The sequence below is a fragment of the Anneissia japonica genome, unplaced genomic scaffold (genome assembly GCF_011630105.1).
Source record: "Anneissia japonica isolate Jap-2015-1 unplaced genomic scaffold, ASM1163010v1 scaffold522_len1101056_cov227, whole genome shotgun sequence".
Lineage (NCBI taxonomy): Eukaryota > Metazoa > Echinodermata > Crinoidea > Comatulida > Comatulidae > Anneissia > Anneissia japonica.
Genome location: NW_022756123.1, coordinates 414690 through 422116, shown reverse-complemented (window position 1 = coordinate 422116; position 7427 = coordinate 414690). Strand labels below are relative to the sequence as shown.

The window sequence follows — 7427 nt, the reverse complement described above, 5'->3', positions numbered from 1 at the left end:
ATAAATGCGGATGAATTTTTCATGTTGATTTTGCGATAGGTCGTGAGAAGAAATATCGTAGGCGCCGAAAACCATTAGCCTATCCAACGCTGCTGGCTAGGCCTAGCCTTACCTCGATTTTAGGTTCTGTTATCACACATAAAAACGGCCGACATGATATTTTCCGTTGCTAGTATTGACACTTGTGAAATATAATATTCCATAGGAATTATTTCAAATTTGTTAAAAACTGATTCTGACTGAGATTTTGACACTTAAACAAACATATCTCAACCTAACCTAACGACCGCATTGTGCGAAATGCGAAGTACAAAAAGTAATCTCATTAGAGAGGGCGCACTTTATTGACTGTATAAAGTATACATAAAAGCGAGAGTATTCCAGTGGATGCGATCTACAACCTCTGAATTTAGTATTCCAGTGGATGCGATCTACAACCTTTTGCCTAGTAACGATGAATTCGTCGAGAAAATGGTAATATTTTATGAGAAATAGTCTGTATTTCTCATTTTTTTTATTCTTTTGCGTAAAACTAAAATTCATGCCAATATTTTACCATGATTTATAATAATTGGAGTAATGCAAATGCATATTTTCTAAAAAAAGCCATTTTTAGTGAAATTTTGCCGGGAATAACAACGTAACAAACTATTTGATCGTATGCAATAAAAATTACTCTTTTGAATCTTGTGTATGTTATTGTATATAAGGCCGGGTGGTTGAATATCAATACAACACAAAAAAAAAGTATTTATTTTTTATTTTGTCGCCCATTTATCCAAATACGGAATATAAGATGTGTCTCTTATACACATCTAGATGTGTATAAGAGACAGGTCCCACTGAATGCAAACACTTGACAAATTCACCGTCACCAAGCGTATTTAGAACATTGCCCCCCATCCTGGTCATAATCCGCATACTAGCCACGACGTAGGGGGAGTCGGTCAGCTGGATGCCAATTTTGGACAGCGGTGATCCGACTGGTCCCATGCTGAATGGAATAACGTACATTGTTCTTCCTACAAGAGAAAAAACATTACCATATATAAAAATTATAACTGCCTAGATATTCACACGATTAGCATAATATGCATTACAAGCTGGCCAGTCTTCTTTCTTAAATTTTCAATTAACAGTGCAGTGGTGTTGGTTAATGGCAGTTCCAATTTTACGATTTTCGGAGGTATTACATCTGCATGACTTCTTCATCAATTTTTAAACATTATTCCAGTAATTATATTTTAGCAATGTAAGTTACAGTAGGTTAGGTATATTTCTTAGAAGATTGTATATTGCATTGGTTTGCAAATTTATACATCCAGTGAACAGGGTTAATGAATTTACAAGCACTTAAATATCAGACAGTATGGTATTAGCAATGTATGTGTTGTACCTGTCATGCATGATGGGAATCTTTCTCTGAAGTCCTGCTGAAGTTCCTTTGGAGATCTCCAATGTCCGAGTGTTCCTTTGATGTCGTCCTTCACTATGGGAATGGTGTCTCGTTTATTTGGTGTTGATATCACTGTTTTGCTTTCTACCCTCGCAACATCTTTGGGATCGGTCTTTGCGAGCCAGCTATAAAAACAATAAAATGTTTAGGATTCTAATTATTATTATACTGTAGTACCATCACTCTCACCACACAGCATAGTGCTTGGTGGGACTTGACCTCTAAAGTTTAAACCCAAGGTATTGTGAATCACCCACCTATAATGTAAAAAAAAGTGTATCACTCCACCATCTTTATCAATGGAACTAATTAAAAAACGTGAACAAAAATGTGTGGTTAAACCCTTTCTCTCTTTAATAAAAGACTTTGACCTTGTAAAGAGAAAAAGGAAGGTATTAAGACAACAATTTAAGTACAGTAGCATAAACCATTGTTATTCTTTGACAAAATTAAATTAGCACCTCTGGATCAGACAATCAATGTCAAGTCAAATCCTCCTACATTAGGTTATACTTTAGAAGCCATTGCTTCTTATGCTCTGCTGACCCACTCTTGCATGTGGCTTTCTATCTATATGTATACTGCACTCACACTCATAACTAAAAGAGATATTGGGTTTCTTTTTCACTTTTTATCATTCATATAGTTTGTCTACACAACATATTATTCAGTCTCAATTGTGTAAAAGTGGTTCTATTATGAAGTAAAATAAAACAATTTAATAATAATTATTTATAATTAGATTAAACAAATTGTTTGACTTACAATAACTATTTTCCTCCCATGATAATTTATTAATAATTAAATACTGAAAATTGTAATGTATGAATTCATTAAATGATCATTAATAATTATTATCCCCATGGCTACATGATCCTCATAAAAAGCACCCTACATTATATTAAAAGACACACCAAAAAGACAGTCATTACAAGTCATGTGATTAGACACTTTATCACTTCCTCATACAGTACAATGAGACTATTCTAAATCAACAAAATGTGTCCACACTTGTTTCTGACAGAAAATTTAAAGTTGTTATTCAATTTCTATTAGAAATACAGGTACAAGATAATTAAAAGTCTCTACATAAATTCTAATCTAATTTAATTCATTGAATATACTACCGGCTGTGAACAAGGTTTCTTGATATTTCATTGCTAATCAAGGCCTTTTATTACATTATGAATGACAAAAGAATATTAACACCATATTTCATTAAATTATTTAAGCAGACAATTACTTTTGAATTAATTACACTTCAAGATTTGTTAAAACTATCAGCATCTATTAGTTATACATTTTACTCTGTTCCAAAATTTAAATTCAAAACTATTTATAGTCATTTAATAAACAGTAATTTCAGATTCTATAGCTGATCCAAATATGACTGTAATTTGAATATATAAATAAAAGTGGTTGCAGTCTGAGCTCTTAAGTATAAGTTTGGGGGTTCGGCCCACAGAGGATTTCTCATGTTCCCATGTTCAATATATCACTTGACATACCCTATTATTCCCCCTTGAATCTGCCACTGTTCAATATAACATTTGACATAGCCTATCATTTTGTATCACAAATGATAAATTCCTAATTAATGTCAAGCGAAAGATTTATTTTTTACTCAATACAGTTTTTACAACCTATAACACATTAACTACAGTGTACTGTAAATTCTGTAGTTAACCTTCAGAGAACTTTATTTTTAAAAATGGCCTACTTAATTATCTTATTGTTTTCGTTAAATTAGATGGAGTTTAAATGTGGTTATACTGTATTCTGCTAGTTTTAATGTTTACTGTATTTGCCAATCAGTTACAGTTACTATACATCTTCGTGGTGGTTAGCATAAAGAGAACTAGAACGTTGCTCCATTAAGAGCGCCTACCTCTCCCCATATGCCTAAATATAGAATTCACGAAGGCAGGCGATTTTTTTCTTCATGCTTGAGGGTGGGTTTCAAGGGAACTTTACAGACGCGCATATACAGACGTCAACCAACATTTGGTTGCTCAACTCAAAAAGGGAACTTGTAATGCTTGTTAGAAAATGAAAAAAAAATCTATATTTTATAATGATAACAATAGGTCAATTTATAAGATGCAAATAAACAAGGTGTCTAAGCACCAAATAATAATAACAATAACAATAATAATAATAATAATAATAATTACAATTTAATAATAATAATGACATTGCAGTGTTTGTAAAATGTTTGTCACTGGTGCTGGGAAGAGTCACAAAAGTGGGGGTCCAGTCCTCCCTCCCCACCCAGTAGAAAAAGTGGGTGGGCCAATAGCCCCCCACCTCCGCCGCCGATTACTACAGTGTACTGACACACAATTTTACATCACTTTTCTCTGCTGTCATTTTTCATGTTGTGAAAGGTTACATTTGGATGTATCTATTTTTGGCTGCGGAGCAGATTAGCTACAACATGTAAGGCCCTTATCACTAGAACAAAGACCCATTACAAAATGAAGCCTGAACTTCGGACTTGAAATCTACCACTGACAGACATTTCCTTGACTTTTCTGATAACCTGTCAAAAACATTTTCTCCAGCTGATTGCAGTCGCGAGTGAGGCTCCAATGGTGCACAGGAATTTAAATGTCTACTTGTTGCTGTACAGATGAATCATACAATGCAAAGCTCAGGGTTTTTATATTCAATCAGGCATATGAAGGCAGGCTCAACAAATTGATGAAGCAAAAAGGAGGGATTGCTTATTACATGACAATGATTAAACAAACAAAATGTGTATTGATGTCTAGGCAGGGGTTTAGCCAGAAAAACAAAATAGGCCATCCAAAATATGCTTTAAGTTTAATGCAACATTTGATAGATTCGAAGAATATAAAGAATTTGCTAAAGTGGCCATTCTAAATCATTATTGGCCGTCCAAAAGACGGCAGAACGGCTCGCAGACTAAGCCCTTGTGATTAGGGATTTTAAATGTAATAATTTTTTCTTGAGGCAATATTCTTTATATTTTAAATACTCAAATTTATGTGAGCAAATAGAAGAATAATGATGTGGAGCCTACTTATTTCTCCAATCAGTAATATTGATAGTCAAGACACAGTATAAAAGAAATAACGATAATTAGACCAGGCATAAAAAACTATAGGCCTGCACTAGCACATTATTTTGATCAGATCTATGAACCATCACTTTATGATATAAATAACAAGGTCCATCGGCATGACAACTAGTCTACTAATACAATAGTATACAGAAATGCTAATTGCACAGAATTCCAACTCACCAATTTTCATATTTTGTCAGTCGCTTTATCATGCCTTCCTTCTCCATAAGATCAAGAAGCTGGCATTCCTCCTCTTCTGAACCGTCACATATATGAATACTGTCGGGCTTACACAGATCCGCCTTCTCCATCACATACTCCTTCACGTGAGGTCGTAGGTCATTTATACTCATTGCAGACATTGCAGGATGGGTAGCTATTGTAAAACGTCTAAACCGGTTTACTGACTTAACTAAGGAGGTACTTCTCCTGTAAAAAACATAGAAATTTTGCATTATTAATTCTATGGAGAGCATGGTTGCATACACTGCTCCGAACACCAAGCATAACTTGGTTATAACACAGAAGATGTTGTTTTGTTTTTTTTTATTCCCACATCAATATTTCTCCAATTTTTTACGCGGGCGGGAGTGATATTATATACAAAATTTTTCTATTTGCCCTTAGATGAACAAAATTACAAAGTATGATACCGTGGCATCATCAAACCCACATCCCAATCCCATTCGCTGAAAATTTTCTATATGCTGCTGCACAATAGACCACTGGGAAGTACTGTATACTATTATTATTATTAGCATTAATAATTAATATAAGGGCTAGGCCTAAATTAAACTCTAAATAATATAGGGATTGTTTGAACATTTCAAATGTTGTCTTGTGTGTGGTGTTTAATAGTTGCCTACTCAACAGACTACTATTAAGACTTGGCTAAACAGTAAACTAGAGACCTACGTAGCCCCCTAGGTAGATAGACCTCTCTAAGGTAAGTATCCGTAACCTCATTCAAACGGACCTTGGTTTGTCGGACAGCAGGCCTTCCAAACTAGGCAAGCCTTGGCCTAGACAGAGGGAGAGCTTATCTTAGGCCTAGACGGAAACCGTCAAATTAATTGTACTTACCGTAATAGCTGAAATGTTAATAACGTCATTTTGAAACACACTCTTTATATACTACTTTGGGGGAAATAAATAAACGATCCAAAACTGAAAATATATCAAATTTGTCGATTCACTAACAAATGACTCAAGAGAATGTCAATGCAATTCTGTAAGTTAGTCAGCCGCGATCAGCTGGATCCGATTCCGATCATCATACACCACACCGCCAATGACACGACGGGAATCATTCTGCGCAAACTCACAACTTTAACTCATAATTCCAGCGCGGAGGAAAAACAATTCCATTCCTCCATTCAATTAAACTAAATGAATTTGTAATACACTAAGTTTTTTTAATTTATTAAAACCCAAGACAAAGCAATTTATTGCTGATTATTATGGAATTATTTCTTACTTCGGAAAAGAAAAATATACGGAAAGATAAATAGGTTCTCTCCTTTTGATTTCCATGTTGAAATGAATTATATAGGCCAGGTCTATATTTTAATATGAAGATATTTTATTTTTATTTTTTTATACTTTATTTCATTTTATATTATATTTTTAATTGATTGATTGAATTTGTTCGATCCGAATTTCCAATACATTAATTATATGGTTACTGCATGTTTTATTTAGCATCTCATCACAATAGAATTTAATCATCATTTACATTTCATATCTTAGATTACTGTAAACAAGATAAATTATTAATAGGCCTAATTGTCATTTTTGTTTATTTTTACATATTTTAATATGTACTAATAAACAAAAATTAACAAACAAAATAGGCAAGTTTTGTGGTCTTATTGCAATGCGTATTAATATTAGAAAGTGTGGAGGTGTGTCGAAATCCGAGTTGGTCATTGGCCAATACAAGTGGTGTGTCGTTGGTGTGTCACAATTTCCTGATTGCATCATCGCTATTGACATTGCACAGCTGATCAAAATTACAATGCGCATAAACCAGAAAACCAACTCGTTGCATTGTTCGTGTTTTTCTTATTCGTGTCTTTAATAAGCAAATTGAATTGATTTGAAAAGGTCAGTAATAATTTTAACAGATAAAGTTTAAGGAGGGCTCACTTCTCTTACTTTTCTTGTACTAAAACAATCCGTCCTACGAAGATAGATATATAGGACTAATAGTTGAACAGCAGTAAATACACTATTAACTCTTTTTTTTTTTTTTTTCGAATTTCGTATTTTCGACTTCAATATAAAAGAAATTAAGCTTTCAGTTTTGCCCTAATCTAATTTGCTTATCAATGAATAGGCAAGGCCTATACATAGTAGAGAACTGGTCCCTATTCACCAAGAGTGCATCCCATCGGAATAATTCTTCAGTTTATAGTTTATATTGCATCAAAATCACAGATTATTTCGAATACGAATAACAAGTAATTACACTAAACCTATGTGGTGTATGAAACTTTCAACACAAAAACATGAGGAATAATGAAATGAAATATGTGAAGATGATAAGACAAAAAAATAGACTTACCAACCTATCGACGAAATGGCTCTGACTAAGGACATTTGCAGATTAATTTGACGATGTTAAATTGCAAGTTATTGAATATCACCGTGATTTGAGAATTTTGACGTCTGTGGCTTAACGCATTACAATTGTTGTTTTGTGGGCGTTGGTGTATTCCAATGATTCCATTGGTCACCACCGGAGGTGTGCCGGTCGTAAATTATGTAAATGAGATCCCATCAACCATGAACGCAAATGATGCAATTTTTCATTTTAAGATTTTTTCGCTCAAATGCCTGTGTTTGTTATTGACGAAGCTCGTATCATGCTATTAAACTCAT

General features: G+C 33.7%; 1 protein-coding gene across 1 annotated transcript in view; it reads right to left on the bottom strand.

Moving 5' to 3' along the window:
* Window positions 1–5849, bottom strand: part of LOC117124043 (phosphoenolpyruvate carboxykinase, cytosolic [GTP]-like) — a gene marked incomplete in the record, with an annotated part of 11860 nt that extends 6011 nt beyond the window's left edge. The window contains 4 exon segments of the mRNA XM_033270165.1: window positions 837–1022; window positions 1397–1581; window positions 4725–4973; window positions 5628–5849. Of these exon segments, the coding sequence (XP_033126056.1) occupies window positions 837–1022; window positions 1397–1581; window positions 4725–4973; window positions 5628–5656 (649 nt within the window).
* Window positions 5850–7427: the final 1578 nt, after the last annotated feature.